Source organism: Xyrauchen texanus, chromosome 11, assembly GCF_025860055.1.
Source record: "Xyrauchen texanus isolate HMW12.3.18 chromosome 11, RBS_HiC_50CHRs, whole genome shotgun sequence".
NCBI lineage: Eukaryota > Metazoa > Chordata > Actinopteri > Cypriniformes > Catostomidae > Xyrauchen > Xyrauchen texanus.
In genome coordinates this window covers 1,106,080-1,131,092 of record NC_068286.1, presented here as the reverse complement: position 1 = coordinate 1,131,092, position 25,013 = coordinate 1,106,080, and the positions used below count along the sequence as shown (strand labels likewise).

Genomic DNA, 25,013 nt, shown 5'->3' with positions numbered 1-25,013 from the left:
TGGAAAAGTGGGCAGACCCCGGTGGGGATAGAGGGAACGAACCGAGTGCGGGGCTGAGCGGGGGGGGGGGCACCTGAGACCCGTAGTGACGGATTAATTGACAGCTGCGGTCAGACTCTATGTTATTATTATTCCTCACACGGTCGCAAGACGAAATGTACATGAATCTGGCGTGGTGAGCTGGAACCTGCTTACGTCACGAAGTACCGTAACAGCCAATAGGATAATTCAACTGCAGTAGCCACCGTTCAACCTGAAGAGGGCAGCACTCAGATGTTTTTACAACATATATTGTAGAATTAAAACACTTTATACACAAATGTCAAAAAAATTACTTGAATCAATGACCAGTACTAATAAAGCCCCATGCTTACAGATCATTAACTAAAAAAAGTTGGTTTAGGGTTTAGTTACCCTTTAAGGAGCGCCCGGTTGATGAGCTCACACAGATCCTCTCAATGGAGCTCGCATTTCGCAGGAAACCCGATTGACGCATGCGTACCAGAGTATGTGAGTGGAGTGGAGCAGCAACAGTTTCCCCTCCGTGCTCAAAGCATTCTTTAATCACTCCGCTCCACTCCACTCCAGGTTGTCCATTTCCTGCTCCTCGCTCACTCTGCGCCCCTGGATTAGAGAAACCCCACTCTGTGTTCTCTCCATGGCAAAATTAGGCCTAACTACCTCTCCACTGTAAAGTTATTTCAGTAAAATTTTGATTAGTTCAGTTGGTGTTTTATGTCGTTAAAAGTTCAGTTTTATTTAATGCGGGACATAATAGATTACAGTTAAGATTGAGATGCATTAGATTATAATGATTATTCAAAATATTTAATATCTATATTACTGACCTTTTAGATATTCTCTCCACATGTGAACAGATTATCATCCTGTTTTTTGGACCTAAAAACCTTTAATCGTGCAATCATCTCCCCACTAGTGTTCACCTTCTCCATGCCATCATTCATTTTCACTATATGCCAGTTGACTAGCATGTAGTTAAGTCAAGCTTTACTGCAAACTTCTCAATAATGGGGAGCGTGAAACAGAAAGTGAAAGTAACCTTCGCACTTGAGATCGAACAATATCAAGTGCTGCTACATTTTAAATTGATATCTTTTTTTTAATCACATTATTTCTGGTTATATCAGAAATTCCATCTTTCCTTTATCCCAATAGTGTTTAACACTGCTTAACATGTGGTGAATTATTGTATGAAGGTATGTTAACAGGTGTTGTGCCAGTGATGGAGCATTAGTGCAGCGCTCTTGGAGTGAAAACAATGACGCACCGATTTTTTTTTTTTTAAAACCCGCTCCTCGCTCCAGACAAAATCATGCCGCTCCACTCCTCGCTCACATACTCTGGTGGTGCACACGGATAGCAATTTGGCTTCCAGAACCCGTGCATATCCTTGTCCCACATGAAAAGCGTATTTTGCACTCATAAACTTAATGTAATAAGGTTACTTCGCCGACTGACGGAAATGCATACAGATGTGGCTGACATGAGAGCGTTACAATAAAGGTGCATCTTTAAAAAAATTCTATATTGTTATTTACACATTGTATCGATAACATTGGATCGTTGGTTATCGTTACACCCCTATAGGCCAACTGCACTTAAAGGGGCGGGGCTCAAACACCACTGACAATCATAAGATGGTCAGTGGTTCTCAACCTTCTTTTGATGAACGCCCCCCCCTACTTCATATCCTTACCCCTTTAACTTAAAATCATATAATAAAATGGGGCTATATGATTACTTTTAAGGCTTTAAAAAATATAGACTTTCATTAAAATATATTGCACAGGGATAGAATTACATAAAATGTACATGTTATATCATTTATAAACACAGCACCAATTATATTACATTATGCAAAAGTAATAACGTATATTTCTGTCCTAAATTCTCTCTCTTCACTTGTAAATAAAACCCACAAGCCCTTAATTCGCATGAAGGAAAACATTTTAAATTCTATGTGCATTTGAAAATATGTTTAATAATCATCGCTTGTATTTTCGTGGGAGTTTGGCGTGAACCTCCGCAGACGGTACGGCCATCAGCGCGCTTTAAAGCGGTTCATCTTAACGGGCTGCTCTGCTCTGAATGCAACAGGTGTTCTGATAATCTGTCCTACCTCTCAGAATGTACTACCAACACGCACTGCGCATGCGCAATACGTTTTCTAGCATATCTGAAGACACGCCTATAATTTTGAGCTACCTTGCCTTAAAAATCACGAGTTTGGGTGAAAAAATGTAAGTAAAATCTTGCTGAATAATAATACAATTATAAATAGTATTTTATTGTAAAAAAAATAAAAATTCTCTCAATAATTAATCTGTATTGTCTGTGATAAAAATATACGCGTAAGGAATTTGACGGTTAAACAGCACCTTTACATAACTGAAGCATACGTGTGTTCGGATACGGTCTCTAAATATATATTTTTTTAATAAGAACGATATTTGAAATCTACTCCAATTAAACTTTATTTAGCACAAATAATTTGTAGAGTTGTGTAACTGACAAGACATCGTTAAAAAACAAGTTTTTATACATTTATTAAGACGGTATAGTTAATTCTGATGGGGTATATCAAGCTGACAGGATGTGCTACCCCTGATTTTACATAATTCTTTAAGGCGGTTTTTAATATAAATATTAGCTCATTCTGAGAAAGAAGCACATTTTGTTAGACAATATGACAGCTTGAACTACCGGTAGCACATCCTGAGCGGGTAGGACAGATTGTCAGATTTAGGTGCTCAAATAATACAAGAATGGAATTTGAGACACAAAAACACATCATGGTAATCATGGTATATCTATATTCACTTAAAATTCACAAATATGAACAGTAAATTGTGACTGGAATATGAAGACATTATAAAAGCTCTACTGGGGCACAGAAACCCATTACTCAAATCGCTTTTTTTTTCTTTCTTGAAAGACTTATGCGTGCAAGAAGTGTGCAACAAAATGCACTATACAAACATGGCTTAACCCACTATTCCTCCACTGCAACAAGTAATGGGAAAGGTAAACATGTAGAGATATGAATCTTTATGAAAACATTTAAATATCTTCAACATACTGTACATGACATTCTCAAAATGTTTTACATAAAATGCACCGTATATGCTAATAACTAAACCGGAGAAAACTTTCTTGCACATTTGCATTCTTCTTTATTACACATTACAAATCAGGAAAACTTTTGTCAAGTCTATGCAATTGAATTTTCCAACGTCAGGCAAAACAGCCTCAGACGAAACGGCTTTAGACAAAAGGTCTCAGAATGAGCAGAGTTGGTCGCTAAACTGGCTGAGTTTGGTTGCTAGCTTGCGAAACTAGCAGAGCTATCACCAACTTTATAAATGCAGAAGTGTCGTTTCCATAAATAAATAACTTGCTAGCTGACATAATTGGTGTAAGTTTAAACTGATGTTTGAAACTCATTAAGTTTACTTGCAACAACAACTCAAAACAAGCCAAATGATAGTCCTTTAGTCGCTAGGTAATTAGCACACACACAGCAGCCATAGTTCCTGACAACTGTTTATGTAGTGTCCTAAACTAGCGCTAGCGAATTAAATGATACATTTAATATCCAAAAGATTGATTCATTGTTATCATACACAAAGACAGTACTACAGAACACAAAAATGTGTTTATTTTCTCCGTAATTCCAGAGACTTTACAGAGGTTGGTGATGTCGGCTGAGGAGGTAGTTTGTTTATCGAGTCTTACCTCCCTCAAACTCCTCTCTCCTTTCTGCTTTCCTGTCCCTGCTTTGTCCAAAGAATGTTCTGATGTCCATCTACAGGAGCCAATAATGTTTGAGTCGAAATAAGATCATCGGTATTACTTAGAAACGTACTTTAGTTTCATCATGTTTTCATTGCCTACCTCAATTCTGACCTGCGTGACGACACCTGGGTTGGGCTGCACCTGCTGTGTAAGTTCTCACGGAAGTTAGGAGGTAAAGTTCACACTAAGGGCTTACTAGTTAGTTTGTAACTAAGTTGTTGCTTAATTTAGTTGCACCACATGTTCTTAAGGCAAAACTTAACTAGTTGGTCGTAAACTCTCCGTAAATTAATAGTCGCATAATATGACTTTTACCTGTATTGATCCAATAAACAGACTTCAAATTTGTACACAGAAATGTAAAAAAAAAAAAAAACGTGAACTTCAGCTTGAAGTTTTTTCCTAGTTACTGTTGATGTTCAAACCTTGTCTGCTCGTGTAACTGTCAGCTGTAGTAAATTATCCCCATTGAAATACAGAAATAAAAGTAGATTTAATAAATAGTATATTTGCCCTGTGTAAATAACAATATATAGGAACTGTATCTAAAATAAATAAGGAGTGATAAATAAAGACTAATACAACAGCCTGGAAAAATAGACATGTATTAATTTTAATATCTTACCTATATAGGCCTATATTGTATATGTTGACACTTGACACCGGACGACGCACACTGAAAACTGCCCCGTTAGATCGGTTTAATGCTGAAGAGACGCTAAAAGTAAGTTTTTCTTCGCTCTCATAAATTTAAATATCAACAAATGTATGTTGAAAGGATTGATGCCCGTCACACAAAACATGATCACATTGCTGTCATTAAATGAGTCTGCTTTTTTATTCAAATCATTACTCCAGTTCGGAGGCTTCCGTAAATATTTAGTTTATATGTAGGGTCCTATCGGAGTTGAAAGGTGCAACGCTCAAATATTTAGTAGTGCGTAAATTGTGACTTAGGTACCATTTACACCACAAGGCTAAATTGTAACGTACGCATAGCTGGTGCAACCGGCCCCTGGACTCGTGTGTGCGGCTGTGCGTGTTGCGGTGGCTTTGGTTATAGCAAGCGCATAGGCGCGCGCTGCACGGACATGGATTTCTGCGCGCATGCATCAGATTTGTGTTTTCGGTTAAACTGCGTTGCTTTTACAAGCATTGATTGAGTGGGTTACTGCGTTGGATTAGATAGATTTCTTTCTTCCGGAATAATCAATCTAAATGAATGCCCTCACAAATAAAGTAAATAGTTAAAACTCAAACTTGAGATTTTACTGGGACACGTGCAGCAGTAAAAGGGATCTAGTGACGCCCCTGCTCAGACCACCTCCTGAGGTTCACTTTTGGGTCCTTTTAGGGGGGTTTGAGACCACTTGGGCTGGTCACATATACACGTTATAATGCTCAGAGTGCTCAAATAATCTAGCTTTGAAAACGGCCTATAACATCTAAAAAAACACCTAATTTATGTGACTAAATTATTCTAACAGTGTGACTATGCATGGAATTCCTTTCATCAGGTTCTTATTGATTCAACTGAGTAATCTCTTGGAATTTCTGAAGTTAAACAAAACCAGTTATATTTTCTTACCCTCAAACTAAAATATTTTAGCCTATTTATTTATTTATTTTAGGATTAACGCATTTCTATAACACACTCACGTCTCCGAGATTTTTGTTTTAGATCTTTACATCTGGAAAGCATTGCATTTTAATAAACATCTCCTGAGCATCTTACAAAGATCATATTTACAAATATTCTAAATCACAAACATCTCAAAGACATCTGCTGAATGTCTGATTGACATCCGATAAGAAATGTCTTATGTATTACAGATGAGCAAACAACCTAAAAAATCATGTCTTCCAGATGTAAACACACATCAAATAGACGTCTGTGATGTACATGTGCTATCAGGGCTCTCTGCAAATTTGCTCTCAGCACCCGCTGTTATGGACATATTTGGTACGTTGTTTGTTCATCTGTAATAAGTCTATGTCACTAAGACATTCACCAGATGTCTTTGAGATGTTTATGATTTAGAATGTATGTAAATATGATATTTTAAAAATGTTTATCATATGTTACTTAGACTGGGATGCTTTGGGCCTGTACTATTTATTAGGGCCCGAGCACCGATGGTGCGAAAATCAGAATCAGAAAATGTACATCTGATATGGGTTTCAGAATTAGGTGTGGCAAAATTGCTCGATAGCGCCACCTACAAACATTCAACGATGTGAGTTTTACGCTTGTTTAACTCATACATACAATGACCAATCTGCCCCAATCTTCACATGTTTGATAATAGTCCTGGCTTGAATACATCTATGTGCCAATATTCAGTTTTAGTCATAGCGCCACCTACTGGCAACAGCCAATTCCAGGTCTTGTACTTTAACAAACTCCTCCCAGAGATTTAATCAGATCAACATTATATTTAGTCAGTCTTAATCTAAAGGCCTTGGTGATGTTAAATTACGAAGCTTTTGAGTTTGTGTCTGTGGCGGCCTGACAAAGTTCAATATGAAATGAGTCACATTTTTGAGGCTTAAACATGCTCGAAAACTCATGAAACTTTGCACATATCTCAAAAGTGGGGAAAATGTACATCTGCTGTTGGTTTTAGAATTAAGTGTGGCAAAATGGCTCGATAGCTCCACCTACAAAATCTCAACGAAGCTGCCCTCACGCTACGTTTCACCTACACATAAGAAAATCGGTAAGCATATGTAACATGTCAACACGTACAAAAAAGTCTCTTAGAGCCATATCCTAAACCCAACAGGAAGTCAGCCATTGTGATTTTTTTCTAAGTTTTTGCCTTTTCTAGGCCTCATACTTTAACAAACTCCTCTTAGAGATTAAATCAGATCAACATCATATTCAGTCATTTCCTGTAGGAAGAACTCCCCATAAGAATGAATGAACGGCGTGGTTTTTGGAAAAATGTTCTTATAAACGGAATTGACAATATTCTGATGAGGGCTGGAATGAAGAGAGATATTGTAAAGCATATTTATATGATGGTTTTTGTCAAATAAATGATTAAATTACACAGTAATTTGATTGAAAACTGTGGAGAATCAGAATCAAGGCAAATGATCAAACAATTCCAGATAAACGGCATCTCAGGCACATAAAAAGAGAAAGCTTCATTTGATGGCGATTCACACCTGATAACATTAGTGTAGGTGAACAAAACTGCTCATAACGTCTCATAATAAACTCATGGCACTGTTACAAGTAACCCAGCAACAACATTTGTTATGGATAATTTCTGTAAATTCTGCTTAAACAGCTCAAATGCACATCACATGCATGGAGAAAAACAAGCGCTTGTCAGAGACATGACGCACGATGATTGGTCAGAAACGGTCGTCTCTAGAAGGGATTCCGTCCTCGTCAATCTCACTCATGCGCAGATTGCGCACTCTACTATGATTCTTTGGCGCTTTTTCCACTCGCATCAGCGTATTAATGATAGAGAGCATTTAAAACTTCAATAAAATCAATAATATAATATCAATACAATTATTACAGAGTGACTATTTACATTGGTTGTACATACCTGACACAGTGCAGCTTCTTGTGACGAAATAGTCTGGTGGAAACAAAGAAATTAAAAACAAACTGTGACAAGTGGCCACAACGGCTCAGACTGTTTTTTCCATGCAGATGACCTGGGTTCAAATCTGCCTTTTGACATAGTTTTCCCCATCCTGTTACCTGTCTCCACTGTTAATGTTTGTCTTTAATACTATATAAAAATAAATAAAATGAATCTAAAGTTGATTTCCTCAAAGTGATTTGGTCATGATGAAGGCCAGAGAGTTGAGTGAAAGGTTCGATCTGCTTAAAATTATGGCATACTCATGAACTGCTTTTAATTTTAAAAACATCATATGCACTAGTTATACAATAATAAGAAGATAACAACATATGTGCCGCAGTGACATACTTGGGGAAATGAGAATGGGCGGCAAGTGCTCCTCCATTCCATTTGAATCGCAATGAAAAATGCAAACAAATATGTCCTCACTTAAGATACACGTCCACTGAGGTGTGGATGCAATCTTTGTTTGTTAAAATATAAAGTTCCATATGGGTGGATTAGAACCCGGGGGCTCTAGCACAAGGGATGAGTTAGTTTTCAGTTTTTAGTTGCCAGGTTTGGGAGGGTTACTTTTGAAATGTATTCCACAACAGATTGCAGAATACATGCTGTAAAATGCAATTTGTCACATATTCTGTTAGATTACTCAAGGTCAGTAATGTAATCTAAATACTTTGGATTACTTCTTCAGCACTGTGTGACGAGAACAGGACGAGATGGATTCATATGCAGAAAAATGTTCCGGGTTGATAACCACACCCGCTGGCCCAGATGGAAAATGGGTGTGGGTCTGCATCGCCGGTCCACTGTAGATTTCTGAGTTTGAGTGGCATGCTGCAGATGATCATGGGTTGCTCCCCAGACTTGAGTGCACCTTTGGTCCCAAGAATCCACAGCTGGAACATCACTTGACTCAGCCTCCCAAGGGAACAGAGGTGGTTGATAACCCAGGACACATTGAAACGGGGTGAGCCGGGTGGACGAACTGACGAGAGAGTTTTGGGCATACTCGGCCCAAGGGAGGTATGTGTTCTAGTTAGTTTGGTTCTGTGAACAATTGGCTCTGAGATATTTGCCGACTTCCTGATTCAGACGTTCTGTTTGACCGTTTGTTTGTGGGTGGTATCCAGAGGAGAATTGAGTTGGATTCCCAGTCGATCACAAAATGCTCGCCAAAATCTGGACATGAACTGGGTTGCTCTGTCAGAAGTAATCTCCTCTGTAATGCCAACATTTTGGAATATGTGATTGATTATAATATCTGCAAGTTGGGTGGCACTGGGTAGTCTGGACAATGGAACCAAATGGCACATCTTAGAGAATCTGTCAATAACTACTAGAATGGTAGTGCAAATTGTCTGACGGTGGCAAATCGGTAGTGAAATCCATGGATATATGAGACCACAGCCAATTATGGATAGGTAAAGGTTGAAGAAGTCCAGCTGGCAGGCTGAGAGGAGTTTTGGTTTGGGCACAGACAGGACAGGACAGAATAGAATATAATCATGGACATCATCAGCTAAGGAGGGCCACCAGAATTTCCTAGAAAATAACTCCACTGAACGAGTGATACCTGGATGATCAGAACAAAGGGAAGTATGTACCCATTGCATCAACTGGGGACGAACCACAGCAGGTACATACATCTTGTCCGGAGGAGTCTGAGGTGGTACCGGTTCATTCGCTTGAGCTTGTTGTATAGTATCCAATAATTCCCACCTCACTGGAGCCACTAGGCATGAAGCAGGAATGATTGTGTCGAGCTCTGTGGGCTTGGAGTCATTATATAAAAGCCTGGACAGGGCATCAGCCTTTGTATCGGCCTCTGAGCCTTTGCAGCACCCTAGAAACATGACCTGTGTGTTCAGACAGGCAAGAAGAGTAAATTAACAGGTCATCAATGTATATAATCAGGAACCGGTCAATCATGTTCCGAAAAACCTCATTCATGAAAGATTTGAACACAGAAGGTGCATTAGCAAGGCCATATGGCATAACCAAATATTCATAGTGCCCCCTAGTGGTGACGAAAGCAGTTTTCCATTCGTCTCCTTCCCTGATGCGAATGAGATTGTATGCACTCCTGAGGTCGAGTTTGGTAAAAATCTGGGCTTTACTGACATGTTCCAGTGTCTGTTGGTTAAGAGGCAAGGGATATGTGAATTTCACTGTGACATCATTCAAGGCACGATAATCAATACAAGGACGGAGTCCACCATTTTTTTTTCTCCACAAAGAAGAACCCTGATGCAACAGGAGAAGTGGATGGACGAATTATACTAAGTTTTAGGGCCTCATCAATGTAATCCTCCATAGCCTTAGATTCTGGGAGCGACAAGGGGTACACTCTGCTTTTAGGGAGGGAAGACCCCAGTAGTAGATCAATAGCGAACTCCCAGCTACGATGTGGAGGAAGAGTGGCCTGAGTTTTTGCGAAAACATCAGCATATTCAGAATACTCAGAGGGAATGGATACAGGGGACTTAACTTCAGGGATTTCCACTGAGGTTGAAAAAACGGGTAAACTAAGACAGTGTGATAAGCAGTAATTATTCCAGCTCAACAGCTCCCCCGTGCACCAGGAAATATGGGGGTCATGGAGACATAGCCAAGGATGGCCTAAAACTACCAAATCTCTGGGTGAATGAACAACAAAAAAAATGTATTATTTCCTTATGACACAGGCCCACCTGAAGTGTCAGTGGCACTGTTCTATGGGTAATAAATCCAGATCCAAGAAGTGCTCCATCCAATTATTTAACTCTAAGGCTCAACCGAACTGAGAGGAATTCCAAGACTAAAATTACCTGCCGCTCCGGAATAGACTAGGGCTGAAGTGGGATGGTAAATATCATCAATAGAAATAATTACAGTAAGTGTAACTTGCTTTTGAGTGATGTCTAAAATAACAGAAGTTCTGACCTGACTCATAGAGGAGGAATGCTTGGGGCGAACAGGGCATGAAACAATGTGATGGCCAGGTTGACCACAGTATAAACAAAGGTGCAATGTTAAACGTCTCTCTCGAGCTCGACCGGGTTGCATGGGTTCATACTGAGTGGGACCTTCCTGAGGTGGGGCTTGCAATTGACGAGAGCAAAGGGTTCGTTCTAAACCACTGGAAGGATGTCTAAAAGTGCGATCTCGCAACAGGTTATCAACAGAGATTAACAACTGGATATATTCCTCTAAACCCAATGATTCCCCTCGACAGGCTAGCTCCATTTGTAATGGAGAACTTAAACCACGGCGATACACAGTTAATAAAGCCGGTTCACTCCACCTGCTTCCCGTGGAGTGCGAAAATCAAAAGCATAGTCAGCAGCGGTATGCGACTATGCCATAAGGCGGCTACCTACATCATTCCCGGCTGCCGGGTGATCAAATACTGTGGCAATTTGGTCACAAAACCGATCATATGATGATAGAATAGGGCTATTTGCTGTCCACAGTGCAGTGGCCTACTGTCTAGCTCCGACAGTAAGCAGGGAGATCATAAAATTAACCCTCTCACTGTCCAATCGTAGATGGGGGTGATATTTCTGATAAAAACTACACTGCATAAGAAAGCCCCGGCAATTATCCAAAGATCCATCAAACCTCTCGGGCGGTACGAAACTATCAGCGCTCCGCAGTGTGTCGGAATCTCTATGGGTTCAGGGACAGGTACAGGTTGAATAGAAGCGGGGAGTTGAGCTGGATTTAACTGGCTAGACAAAGTACGTACCATTTGCAAAATCTTCTGGATCTGTTGTCCCTGGCTGTACAATGCCTGTTCATGCCTCCCAACAGTAGATCTTTGAGAAGCAAGCGCCGCACATATCCGTTCTAATGAGCCTTGAAGTGTCCATGATTATGATGGTTGGTTATTCTGTGACGAGAACAGGACGAGATGGATTCATATGCAGAAAAAGGTTTAATTACAGCATTCAAAACACAGAGGGCAAATCCAGATAAGCAAGGGTAAACAGAGTCCAAAGTCAGAGCCAAGAGATCAGTCCAATAAACAAACAGACGGAGCAGGACAGGGGCAAAAACAAACACGAGAGTGAACGTTAGAATTAACAACTAGATTTCTAAGGAGTTAGCAAAGCAGGATAACTACATGCAATAACCAACGAAGTAAAAGTGAACAGGCAGGGTATAAATAGAGTCCAAAACAGCGCAGGTGAAACTAATATTCAGGAGATTGAGAGCAAGTGTGGGAACTGCAAGAAGTGGGGTGGATTGTGGAACTGGATTCCATGACACACTGGTAGATTTTTTTTCACTTGTTTTGACTATAAAAACTTAAAATAAACATGTTAAACATACATTCTCTGAAAAACCCAAATATATTATGCAGTGTTGTTTCTAAAACAATATCAAATTAATCTTTTTTTAAGGATTTTTAGATATTTATACAGGAAAACAATACAAAAATGATTATCAAGAATGCGATTTTTTCCCTAATATCAAAGATCTTACTAGAAAAAAAGAAATTATGATTCAGCATGAATTTTCTTGATAATTAATATGATGGTGTCTGGTAACATGTGCATGTAAAATGGCTAGAAATAGCATTTTAGCTTAGCGTAAAGCTGACAATTTACACAAGGTTTATTTCCATTTCTTCTGCTCCAAACGTACTTCTCTGTCTGCTCGTATGAATGTATCACAATTTAATAAATATTAAATGAAACAATTATTATATTTTGTATTTTAAATTCGTAATCCCCTTACATGTATTCCGTTACTCCCCAACCCTGCAGATAGCACACATATGTCTCTGAGATGTCTGTTTAAGATCTTTTCATCTGGAAAGGATCACAATGAAATTAACGTCTGCTAAACATCTAAAAAAAATATCAGATTTACAAATATTCTGAATCATAAACATTTCAAATACATCTGCTGAATGTCTTATTGACATCCGAGACATAATGACATACGTCTTATAGATGTATTGCAGATGAGCAAACAAAGTGAAAAATGTCTTCCAGATGTAAAGACACACATCAGATAGACGTCTGCGTGATGTACAATATCTCATGACCGGCAGTAGCAGACATAGAGCTGAATGTTATCTAATTTATTAAATATGTATTTTAGAGCTTAAATTGGTCATCAAGAATGACTATTTATCAAAACAGACAATTTAAAATAATCTTTTCCCTGATAGCACTCGTACATCCCCCAGATATCTATTTGATGTGTGTGTTTACATCTGGGAGACATATATTTTGGTTGTTTGCTCATCTGTAATACATAAGACGTTTCTTATCGGATGTCAATCAGATATTCAGCAGATGTCTTTGAGACGTTTGTGATTTAGGATATTTGTTACTATGATCTTTGTTAGATGTTCAGGAGATGTTTTTTCAAATGTGACGCTTTCCAGATGTAAAAAGATCTAAAATAAACATCTGAGACATAGACTCAAGATGGCGCCGAGTATGGCTGCTGCGTTGCGAGCTCTGACACAACACAGCAGTTTATTGTTTGTTTTGTTTACAGTTTTTTGTTTTTTGTCTTGGATGTTGTCTACCTTATTGTATACGGCAGACAAACGCTTTTGGACATTGGTTCTGCAATTACACACTGAAAACCGGACTTCAAATTCCTCAATGCCGAACCGCTATCTGCCTTACAGAAACTTGGATGTCTGCAGAGATTCCAGACTCAGCCATCGAACCCACAGGGTTCTCCGTGCACCGAGTGGACAGAGCGAAAGACCTCTCAGGTAAAGCAGAGGTGGTGGTGTATGTTTTCAACAAATCAACAAATCATGGTGTGATCAGAGGAACGTACATTTCATCAAGTCTTTCTGCTCTCCTGATCTGGAATATCTCATGCTTCGGTGTCGACCATTCTGGCTACCGAGGGAATTCACAGCAGTCATTATCACAGCTGTGTACATCCCCCCACAAGCCGACACAGACCGGGCACTCAAGGAACTCTTTGGGAGTATGGCCCTGTTCCAAACGGGACACTCCGGACTTGTGGACTTCCTCAGAGTCCACACTTCGGTGACGTCATGTAGTGCAGACTTATAGGGCCCCTCGCGCAAGTCCACAAGGGCGCATTGAGAAGTATTTTTGGGACAGACTCGATCGTGAAGCGTGGTTATTGTTGGACAGGAGCTGCAGGTTCGGTTCGGGGAAATATGCTGCCCATTGTTGTCGTTTTTACTATTGTGTTTGCGAGATGGCTTGCCATGCAGAGAAATCACATTTATACGCTCCGACGTCATAGAAGACAAGATTATTTTTCATGCATACAAATGCTGATGTTATGCACGGAGGAAAGGGTAAGCAAGTAAATGTTATTGACTTTGTAGATAAACATAACTTGTCAAAATTCGTTAATGCATTAAGTCATTATTATTTGATTTACTGTTTAATTTTCTTTATATACACATATATACATATACATATATATATGTATTTTATATTTTTTATGTGTACCTTGTTTTTTTTATGTCGTTTTTAATTTACAGGTTTAAATATCCATACTTCACTTACATATGACTCAGTAAAGCCCTGCCATTCGGTTCTATATAATGAATCGTTATGCGATCAGCCTATTATTCAGCGCGCTATTACTATGTTTGAGACATCAACCACTGGTCGATGACCATAATGTTTGTATAAACTGTAGGTAACAACTGGTAAAATGTACACGGTCATAAAAACCATAATGATACTTACACTTAAATATTTTCTTCTCAGCCATGTTATCAATTGTCTGTGTCCGTGAGCAGGGGCGAAAATTTCATCAAAATGTTGGGGGGGACAATAAACATAACAATTCTCAAGAGCAATTTTTGAAGGGGACACCAAGGTTTTTTTTGTTGTTGCCCCGTTTGCATTTGTATCATTTTATTTAATAAACAATTATTTTAAGAATATATCATTCTATTATTTACAATACACATATTTTAATGATATTTTAGGGGGGGACAACCCTCAGATAGGGGGGGTCCTGACCCCCCCGACCCCCCCGCGATTTCCGCCTATGTCCGTGAGCGAAAGCGCTCTTCACACCAGTTGTCTGATTGGCCTTTCGCAAGGACTCCTGGGTACTTGAAGTGCGTGAAGCCTGGATCTATGCAGGCTTCGCGGAAGACCGCTTCAAGGGTACAAAGGGGGCGCTGCTGAGCACACTTCAGAGCGTTAAAATGCTAAATGGGACGGCCTACGGACTCGTAGACTCAGTGAGCACGCGCAATTTAAGTCCACGAGACCGAAAGTCCGCATGAAGTGCGCCATTTGGGACAGGGCCTATAAGTGAGCAGGAAACCGCTCACCCTGAGGCCGCGTTCATTGTTACCGGGGACTTTAACTAAGCCAATTTGAAAACAATCGCACCAAAATACCACCAACACATCAACTTCAACACACGAGGGGACCGGGTTTTAGATCATTGCTATTCTCCTTTCCCGGGATGGCTACAAATCCCTCCCCCGCCCACGATTTGGCAAATCAGACCACTCTTCCATTCTGCTTCTGCCCGCTTACAGGCAGAAACTGAAACAGGAAGCACCCACCCTCAGAACGATCCAGTGCTGGTCGGATCACGTGGACTGGGAGATGTTCAAGTCTAACTCCGATGACAACATCGAGGTTTACGCTGATAGCGCAACGTGTTTCATCAGGAAGTGCGTAGAGGACATTGTTCCGACCAAAACAATACGGATCGACCCCAACCAGAAACTATGGGTTAACGGCGATGTTCGCACTGCACTTAATGCGAGGACCTCCACTTTTAATTCCGGGAATGAAGAGGAGCATAAACAAGCCAGTTATGCACCTGTATTAGTACAGGCACAAAAGTTGAAGGACAGTTCAACACCACCGACTCTAGAAGTATGTAGCAGGGAATTAACATCATCACAGACTACAAAGTTATAAAAACTCCACCATGAATACCGCTGCCTCTCTCCCGGATGAGCTTAATACATTTTATGCTCGTTTCAAGGAAAATATCTCCGCCCTCGCAGAGAGAGCACTCATGGCTGACGCTACTGTAACACCTCCTCTGTGGCAAAGATATTACTCTGAGGGGGTTCAACAGATTTTGGACATGTACTGATAAATAAATCTCTTCAGAAAACAAATTATATTTTTAAACCTATTTTAATTTTCCCAACCAGTGCTTAATACATGTGCCAAACAGATAATAAATAAACTCTCAAAAGTCTTTGTCTCTTCAATGAGTCAAGGAGATGAAATAAACTTATCGTTTGAATGTCCTGTCTTTTGATAAGTTGAAGATGCAATGAGTTTCAATTCCACCAAGCTATTTGAGTGCGATGCAATGATTGTAATCCTATAGTCCACAATGTGAGAAAAGATCACAGTCAACGGTGTTCAGTGAAATGTTGTCCTCAGTGCCATGTTGCTGGCCATGTGCAAGGCCATGTGCTGTATGCTTGATGCCAGCGTGGATTGCACTTGGATTCACTGTCTCCAGTATCCCATCAATGCTCACAAACGAACATGTGTAAACTAAAATCCTTTCTAGAAAGAAAGTAAATAGCTAACATCAATGATCTTGTGAAACAAATACAACATCAAGTATATAAATCAATTCATACTCACAGTTGAGCAGAAACTCAAAGAGTTCTCAACAAAGGACTTTAGAGGAGCAAGAAGGTAGCATGAGTTCAACCATTTGATTTCCCTCTACCAAACGAACTAACTTACTCTATGGTAGGTGAGTTTATATATCCTGTCACCTCCAGGCAATAGCGCCCTCCAGCAGCTCCTGTTGTTACTACACTCAATTCCAATACATAACATCAAGGCATCAACAACAGTAAATTGGCTAAATATGCAATAATACATAAAGTAACATTTATTTCTGTTACACTACAGAGGTTGGTTCACTCTCCGTCTCTGTTGCGGATGTAACCCAATCCTTCTGCTGGGTCAAGCCGTGGTCCAGACTGTATTACGGGCCACGTCATCAGAGCATGAGGGAGCCAACTGGCTGGTGTTTTTATGGACATTTTCAACCTTCAACCTTCAAAACGTCAACCATTGTGCCTGTACAAAAGCCATCAAAAATCACTTGTTTAAATGACTGGCGCCCTGTTGCTCTGACCCCCATCATCAGCAAATGCTTTGAGAGGCTAATCAGAGATTACATCTGCTCTGTGCTGCTCACCTCTCTGGACCCATTGCAGTTTGCCTACCGCTACAACCGCTCCACTGATGATGCCATTGCATCTACAATACACACTGCTCTCTCCCATCTGGAAAAAAGGAACACATATGTGAGAATGCTGTTTGTAGACTACAGCTCAGCATTCAACACCATAGTGCCCTCCAAGCTTGATGAGAAACTCCGGGCTCTGGGCTTAAACAGCTCGCTGTGCAGCTGGATCCTGGACTTCCTGTCAGGCAGACATCAGGTGGTTAGAATGGGCAGCAACATCTCCTCATCACTGACCCTCAACACTGGAGCCCTGTAGGGCTGTGTTCTCAGCCGACTCCTGTATTCACTATACACACATGACTGTGTGGCAACACATAGCTCCAATGCCATCATTAAGTTTGCTGATGATACGACGGTGGTAGGTCTGATAACTGACAATGACAGCCTACTGAGAGGAGGTGCATACTCTGACATGCTGGTGTCAGGAGCACAACCTCTCCCTACCTAGGAGCTTGTAGTGGACTTCAGGAGGAAAGACTCGCACCGGTGGAGAGAGTCAGCTGCTTCAAATTCGTCGGTGTCCACATCACTGAGGAACTCACATGGTCCGTCCACACTGAGACCGTGGTGAAGAAGGCTCACCAGCGCCTCTTCTTCCTGAGACGGCTGAGGAAGTTTGGAATGAACCAGCACATCCTCACACAGTTCTACACCAGCACTGTAGAGAGCATCCTGACTGGCTGCATCACCGCCTGGTACGGCAATAGCACCGCGCACAACTGCAAAGACCTGCAAAGGGTGGTGCGAACTGCCAGACACATCATCGGAGGTGAACCTTCCTCCTTCCAGGACATCTATAACAGGCGGTGTGTGAAAAAAGCTCGGAGGATCATCAGAGACTCCAGCCACCCGAGTCATGGTCTGTTCTCACTGCTGCCATCAGGCAGGCAGTATCGCAGCATCAGAACCCGCACCAGCCGACTACATGACAGCTTCAATCCCAAGCAATCAGACTGTTGAACACTCGATCTCTCATGATCAATAATCAGCACTGCACTTTATTAATCTAATATCTCACACTGGACTGTCAAATATATTCTCCACAATACAACTACTGTACACATGTTTTATTGTATGTGTATTCTATATTGTGTGTATTGTTTACTGTACATTGTATATAATTATTGTGTTGTGTAAGTATGTGTACATTTGATATGCAAATTGTTTTGTGTAAGTATGTTGTTTATTGTAATTGGTATATGTCTCGTCACTGTCATGACTGATATGTTGCTCGGAACTGCACACAAGACTTTCACCTACTGTTGCACTTGTGTACATGGTAGTGTGACAATAAAGTGATTTGATTTGAGACGTACGTGTGTTATCTGGTTGACGAGGGAGGATCCCTTCTAGACAAGACCGTCAGAAACACTTCAGAAACGAAGGGTCAGTTCTCTAATTTTGATTGGCTGTTGTGTTGCTAGGCTAAATAAAATAAATATAAAATGCAGCCAAAATGTTAACAATGGAATTTTTTTTCCATCTGAAGCATGAAGCTACAGAAACAGGAAAGGTACTGCACATGTCTCTCTGAAATAGAGAAATACGTACAAGTGACATTATTAACAGTATTAAACCACCATTATTAATCAAACTAAATATCTTACAACTCTCTCCAGCCTCCCTTTCTTCACCCAAAATGAAATTATGTAATTATTTACTCACCCTCATGGCAATCCAAACTTCTGTTCTTTTCTCCATGTAACACATCCTCCTCTTTTCCATTCTGTGATGTGGTTCATAGTGACCACAGATGTCGAGCTCCAAACCGGGTAAAACACTACATTCTCTTGTAGTTGTTGCCCATTCTCAAATAAGCTTTCATACTTGTTCTTCATGCTGGTTTTGTGTTGGTCTTTAAAACTCTGTAGAACATTAAAATCCACATTTTACAGAAGAAGTGAGAGAAATAAAGAACGTGACCAAACATCTTTGTTTTGTATGTTTTTATTTCATTTTGATTCATTATTTGTCATTTAATTTTATGTAATTGTTATGTGTTAGAAGACAACAGATACTCAAATTACTTTCAAATCCTGTTAGTCTTAACAAACTCCTCTTTGCATTGTCTGTTCCCCCCAAATTAAAAGCACCACGTCAAATGTATATAGTTCTTCATGGTACATGCACAACTGTGCAGTAAAGACTAAGACTAACTTAATTATTCAGACCTCAGAAAATCATATTAAATGCACATAGACAACTTTTTTTGTATTTCAAAACATGACTATTTCTTTAATGCCTTGTTAAACAGTTACATGTGCTATTGTACATTACAATAAGGTGGGACATCAAATGCAATGCAAAACATAAATGTATAAGGCTACATATATATAAAAATGCACATTATGACATTTAAACGTAACATTTCAAAACTTCACAGACATGAAATTATGATGAAACAATTTGTTTATCATGACTAAATGATACATATATTACTAAAACAATTCAATAACTTACCATGAAATACATTGCTCATAAAATCTGTAGCGTCTGTAACTGTTGATACGTCTGTGTGTTTTACTGTCAGCTCAATTCTATTGTTCTGTTCTTCCTGTTTCTTCAAAGTCCCACAAAGCAAAAATAAGAAGTGAGGGTGAACAAATGGGGAAAATGCACTTTTTAAGGGGAAGCTGAAAGTGAAAGATCTTTGACAAACTTTGTATTAAGAAATAACCTGCTAACATGTTTAATTTATGCAAATTCACCCAGTCATTTTCATTTCTGATACGTTTTATTAATAAGAGCTTTGTTTAGTTTTACATATTGTTTGCAGAAGCACAGATCTAGAACCATTATTGCACATTCACAAAATAAAACTAAAAGAACAGAAATGATTAAATGATCAGGAATAGTAATAATAACATAAAGTCATCCCCCAACACTTATTATTGTATTTTGGTCCTTGATGACACATTGTTCACTGATAATGACCAGCAACATCTGCACATAAATATTATCCATACTTTAATCCAAATGATTTAACTGGTGACTTCTAGAACATGAAGTAAAACAGTAAACTTTTTTTTTAGCAATAATGACAGATAGTGCATACTTTAAAAAACTGAACTCAAATGTCCCATAAAAGAGTGGTTAAGAGGTGTCGTTCACTGAAATGTGTGTCCATGTGATGTCATATTCACCTGTAGATGAAGACATTCTCCTCCCGTTTGCAGGTCTGATGTTCTGACCTCTTTAAAAATAACAATGCACATTCATATCATGATTATACAGTTTTAACAATGCAAGAGATTCTGCTACATTTAATGTCATCATCACATACAGAAATATCATAAGACTTCTAGTTGCTTAAAATTGACCAGAAAACAACAAACTTAGGAAGAATCGTCTAAAAGACATTTAAAACGATCAATAGTAGTTGATTTTGAGATCACATGTCGTTCATGTGCGGGGTTACCTAACATAGGCCTATATTATAGCTTACCAAAAACAAAAGACAGACAATGGGGGAATAATGATTGATATAATGCCATGGCAGTCTCCGGAAGCGATTGAACAGAAAACACATGTACAAATAGCGGAAAAGATTTGGACTCGACATGTTTCAGACAAAAACACCTCAAGCGTCCTTCATTAAATCTTTGTTTGTGTTCTGTAGAAGAAAGAAAGTCATACACATTAGAGACGGCATGAGGGTGAGTAAATAATGAGAATCTGACTTGACTAAATGCTTTAATTAAAGGAAAAGTTCACTCAAATATGTTAAGTCAAATTGTTTACTCATCCTTGTGCTGTTTCAAACTTCATGTCTTTCCTTCTTCCACGGAACAGAGATGAAGATGTTTTTGATGGAGATATGATGTGAATATATCCATATAATGCAAGTCAATGGGGTCTAAACTTTTAAGCTAAAAAAAGGACATAAAGGCATCATAAAGGTAATCCGTCCAACTCCAGTGGTTTAATCCATGTCTTCTGAAGAGATACGATTGGTTTTAGGGGAGAAACAGTCTAAAATGTACCTCCTTTTTCACTATAAATCTTGACTTCTGATCATGTTTTGAAGTCAATTGCCCTTACTCGCGTTAAACACATGTGTTGAGTGTTATACACGCCCTGATTATAAAAATAATCTGTTTAATTTAGATCTAATGTTTTGTTTATTCACAAATAAAGAGATGCAACACAAGGTACTTTAAAGAATACTATTTAACCACAGTACATGTAATGTCAGGTCATGGTAATACTTTTTTTGTATACTGTTTTGATCTTCTGGGTGTAAATCTACCTGCAGTACAACACACAGTCATCCACACGCTGCACATGCAACTGTAGAATCTACACTTGCACTAGACTCTATAAACAGGAATGTGCCCGTGCCAATCAGAAGACTTTCATGTGCTTTCTGCCTGTCAATCATTTTGCAGGTTCTCAGTGTTGTACTGTAGTAAGATTGAAGCGGTTCATTCAGGATTAAAGTCATATTCAGATTCATAACTGTTGCCAGCTGAGGGCACTATTTTGCTACTGTTGTGTTTTTCCATGTTCAGTGACGGTCTCAAAGATGTCTTTGGAGGGCGGTATTTTGGAAAGAGGGGGCGTGTCTAATTCAACTGCTCAGTCTTGTGGAAGATCCATAATGGCTAAAACCACTTTCAACACCTTTAAATTCTGCAATACAGAGAATGAATGGATGTAGGGACAACAGCACATTTTTCAGTATTGGCTTACTGTGGTTAAGGATCCTTTTTTTGTCTGCTGAACCTCAATTTGTTGTCGCTTCAGTCAATGTATCGTTGAGCTCACAAGACGTTAAGTTTTGAACCCAGGTTCAGTTTATTGAGACAAAGGAGCAAAAGAAGAAATCCAATAACAAAGCCTTGCCAGAAGACCTCGACAAACTAGAAACTGACTGGATCAGAAGATAACATGAACAATAATTTGACCTGATCATAAACATGAAACGACTTACAAACTAGAACTTTACTTGATAATAAACAAGCCGTGAACAACTTCTGACAGACTTATAAAATCAGCCATGGAATAAACGTTCATCTTTCATCAATGCTAACAATCCTAAGTCACATTTACCACAACCAATGACTAAAAACATTAATGAACAATATCCAATCACAAGACAGCACTAATAACACAATTGAAAAGCACCAGGAAGAGGAAACATGAACAGTGACATCACAAGAGAAAGATACAAAATAAAAAACAAGAAATAAAAACACACTATATAAAAATAACTATACATAATATATAAATAACTATTATATATTTGAACAATCATGAATTGGAATATCAGCCAAGACATAGAATGACTTACTTTTTTAAACATTACACAGAAAAATTGTAATTTGTATGTAAAAATACAGAGAAGTTGCAGAATAATATTGGACCTGTGGGAACTTTCTAGCTCAGGCTCAAAAATGTCTCTGTGGACTGTATATATGTGTATGACTAAGAGACAAATAGCTTTTATCTATATACTTATAGATCAATAATTCATATATACATGTAAAATACCAATCTATTTTGTGGTGTGTTTGTGAAAGCAATTGCGTTAAACGGAGAGATAGAGTTCCTATCTTTCAAGATGTGTGTCAGGTTATTTAATCTAACAGAGACAATGAGCAGTTAGAATAAAAAATCCCAAATCCAGCATAGAGGGGTTCAGTGAATTTGGAGTGGAATGTGTGTAAGTGTGTGAGTGTGTGTGTGTCAGAGATGCTGTAAAAGGACAGAGTACCGGCCAACCAGTCCAGATACACTCCTTTCCTGTTAGATTGTGGTTTAGGCACAGGTATGTCAATGCTGTTTTTATTGAACCAGGAAGTGAATCTGCCATCAATACAGCTCAGACACCAGGACTTTTCATTGAGTCCAAAATCACAGTCATCACTTCTTCCTTTCCTTCTGATTCCTTTATATGACACTGCTATATCAGCCCATCCACTCCATTCAGCCTCCCAGTAACAGCGTCCAGTCAGACTCTCTCTACACAGAACCTGCTCATAGTGCTCAAATCTGTCTGGATGATCGGGATAAGGCTCATCCTCTTTCTTGTGTGTTGCCTTTCTGTTCCCCTCAGACAGAATGAGATGATAGTTTGCCGTGTTTGGATCCATTGTGAGATTGCAGAAATCTGAACACAAGAGAGATTAGAACTAGATTAAGAAGAGTTTCACAGCTGTGTTAAATGTATGTTTTGAAAAGGAGAGAAAAAACCCTACATTTTCGAAGGCCTGGTGTGATCCTGAACTGTTCTCCATGGTCCAAACTAGACAAATATTTACACAACAGAGATAGAAAATCCTTGATTATTTAAGAACATTTCAGAGAAAACAGCAGAATATCATATCATATTGACTGACAATTAAATTTTTAAGTTAATCTCATCTAAATCACATGAATTTTTAATCAAATTAATCACATATTCTGTATATATACTTAATAGACCCCCAAATAAGGAATTTACTCTTCCCCCTCTGGCGGATGTACCTGCCCCCTCAAGTGCGGGCGTAGTGCCTGGCCGGCCTGCTGGCATTGCAGGAATCCAGAACACTTCTGGGATCAGTGTTCTGTGATGGAGTTGGGAACTGTATTCTTGATCCCCGACACTCCACAGGCAGCGCCCGATCGGGCTGGAGGGTACAGGATACCGGTAAGAGTCAAGGGGAGTACACACCAAGCCTTGGTGGACACGGGTTGTAATCTGAACACTATCCACCAATGCTTGGTTCAACATGCGGCTTTGGGCACAACTAAAAGGGTGAAGGTGAAATGTGTACATGGGGATTGTTACGACCCCTTATTTTGGTCTAGGGTTAGAAGAGTGATGGTGCTGACAAGAGACAACGCTAAACGAAGTAATGCCAAGACAAAAGGGTGATTTATTATACATAAGTGTATGATGATAAAGATGAACAATAAGCAAATAGATATATATATAAATATGTACAATTGGAATAAATATATTCCAAGTAATTAGCCCAAGAGAAACGGGACCCAAGTAACTCCAAAGAAAAGAAAAAGAACAAAACAAACCACAGATCTAACTGAATGATTAATCCTCTAACCTAACATAAAAATAAACAGAGAAAACAAGTCTTCAGCGTCAAACGCCATAACTTACCTACAAAACTTACAGAGGATGGCCTTCACTTTCTTAACTGGGGTGTCTAACATCAAGTTACCTAAATGTTGCACGGTGTACTTCACGTGACATCTTACCTGACCACATTTCTCTTGGGAAGAGAACATGCCATTGTATCAAAAAGGTTAGCAAACAGGGAGTAGTAATACAACGTCCCCCCATGCAAAAATGGCAAACCCAAAGTGGTAGGGATTTAAGAATGTCACAGAACAAACAATCGTGATAAGCGCAACACAACAGATAAAACAAGACAGAGAAGCCAAGAGAGATCTGCTCGCGTTCAATTTGAGAGGCCTTTTAAATGCTGACTGGAACACTTGATTGGCAGCGGAGGAGTTGACGTCATACCACTTAATGAAGATTGACATCTTCTGGAACCAATAGGAATTCAGAGAGGTAATGAACCTAAGAAACTGATTTCACTGGAGTGAGAGAGAGAGAGAGAGAGAGAGAGAGAAAAAACACAGGCACACCCACAGGAACGTAACAGGGATATTCACAATTATCCAGTGGAGAGCCTCGTTATTAAATTTCTGGGAAAAAAGCATAGAGTGGAGGCCACGGTTAGTACCTGCCTCACCCAGCTGCTGATCCTGGGAACGAATTGGCAGGAATTCAAAAATGTGTTGTAGGGAATGTGTGCGGATGGGTCCTGCACAAAAGCTGCGAGATGTGAAATGTGCAATGCTTTGACAGGGGAGGCAGAGCCGAGGACATCTTCATAAGCTGCGGCTCCTACCATCCTCAGGGGGTTTCCCGAAGGGGATGTCCCTCTGGGGTAGTCGAGATATGAAGACACTGAACCGACTAATAGACTTTTTTATTGGCCGGTCATTCGAAGAGATGTTCGCATATGGTGTGTGGCATGCTGCAAATGTCAGCTGGTGAATCCACCGGCCACCCCAAAAGTGCCATTGCGCCCCCACTGATCGAGGTCCCCTTTTAGAGAATTGGCATGAACCTCGTTGGGCCATTAGAGTGGTCAACATGTGGACAACTCTTTGTATTGCTCCTGGTGGATTATGCAACGCGATATCCAGAAGCAGTGCCTCTATGCAACATCTCAGCATGCAGTGTTGCGAAGGCATTCTTCAAAATAATCTCCCAGGTGGGAATTCCAAAAGAAATCCTCACTGATCAAGGCACAACATTTATGTCACGGACACTCCACAAGCTTTATGAATTGTTGGGTATTAAGTAGATTCGCACCAGTGTTTACCATCCACAAACAGATGGCCTGGTGGAGCGATATAACAAAA

The 25,013-nt window shown here is 39.6% G+C and overlaps 2 protein-coding genes across 3 annotated transcripts in view; both read right to left on the bottom strand.

The window, feature by feature from the left end:
* Positions 1-3,969, bottom strand: part of LOC127651682 (NLR family CARD domain-containing protein 3-like) — a 71,831-nt gene extending 67,862 nt beyond the window's left edge. For both annotated transcript variants that reach the window (XM_052137640.1, XM_052137641.1), the window contains exons 1-2: positions 3,916-3,969; positions 3,757-3,826 (exon numbers count right to left, since the gene is read on the bottom strand). The gene's annotated coding sequence lies outside the window, so the exon portion shown is untranslated. The remainder of the gene's footprint in view (positions 1-3,756; positions 3,827-3,915) is intronic.
* The window catches only part of LOC127651688 (NLR family CARD domain-containing protein 3-like), a 99,902-nt gene that overhangs the window by 67,856 nt on the left and 7,033 nt on the right, over positions 1-25,013 (bottom strand). Inside the window, exons 4-5 of the mRNA XM_052137647.1 lie at positions 22,832-22,878; positions 21,539-22,743 (exon numbers count right to left, since the gene is read on the bottom strand). Coding sequence (XP_051993607.1) covers positions 22,211-22,743; positions 22,832-22,878 — 580 coding nt within the window. The 3' untranslated portion in view covers positions 21,539-22,210. The remainder of the gene's footprint in view (positions 1-21,538; positions 22,744-22,831; positions 22,879-25,013) is intronic.